At 68.4% G+C, this 640-nt stretch overlaps 1 protein-coding gene across 1 annotated transcript in view; it reads left to right on the top strand.

Moving 5' to 3' along the window:
• The window catches only part of LOC119590499 (synaptogenesis protein syg-2-like), a 72,102-nt gene extending 71,713 nt beyond the window's left edge, over window positions 1-389 (top strand). Inside the window, exon 13 of the mRNA XM_037939149.1 lies at window positions 26-389. Within this exon, the coding sequence (XP_037795077.1) occupies window positions 26-286 (261 nt within the window). The 3' untranslated portion in view covers window positions 287-389. The remainder of the gene's footprint in view (window positions 1-25) is intronic.
• Window positions 390-640: the final 251 nt, after the last annotated feature.

Genomic DNA, 640 nt, shown 5'->3' with positions numbered 1-640 from the left:
CACTCTCTTTCATATCCCCGAGCAGGTGGAGTGCCACACGGCGGACGACACGCGCGAGAGTGCCAGCGTGTCCCCCCCTCCCACCAGCGCCGAGCCCCAGCCCCCTCACGTGACTCCCCCCTCGCCAGCAGCAGCCCGCGGGCGAAGGCTACGAGTCCTTTGCTCAACGGCGGGATCCGCAGCTCCGGTGACTCCTACCGCCCGGAGGAGAAGACGGGGAGCTTATCCCACAAAGCCATCTACTGCAAGACGCCGCAGCTCTCGCCCCAGCTGGGCCGCAGCATGACCCTCGACCGGCAGTCGGGAGGTCTCCACGCCCCTAGCAAGCCCGACGTGTGCCCCAGGAGCTCGAACAGCCGCGAGCCTTTGCTGCAGCAGAGCTCGTACCCCGAGGAGGACCGCGTGTCGCTGTTGTCGCACCACAGCGCCGACTCGTACTCCCTCTGCCGGGGCCGAAACTCCCCGAAGGCCTCCTCTCTCCGGCCGCCGGCCAAGCCCACCACGCAGGTCATCTACCACGGCCAGCCGCACCTGCAGAAGCACCTCGAACAGCAGCAGTACGGCCAGGACGCCCCGTGCAACTGCAGGCAGGACCCGCAGCCGCCGCAGAACCCGTGCGTGCAGGCGTCTGCATCCTTCA

This window comes from Penaeus monodon, chromosome 27, assembly GCF_015228065.2.
Source record: "Penaeus monodon isolate SGIC_2016 chromosome 27, NSTDA_Pmon_1, whole genome shotgun sequence".
In the NCBI taxonomy this organism is placed as follows: Eukaryota; Metazoa; Arthropoda; class Malacostraca; order Decapoda; family Penaeidae; genus Penaeus; species Penaeus monodon.
Note: the sequence above shows the minus strand (reverse complement) of the source record. Positions and strands in the feature narration are given on the sequence as shown.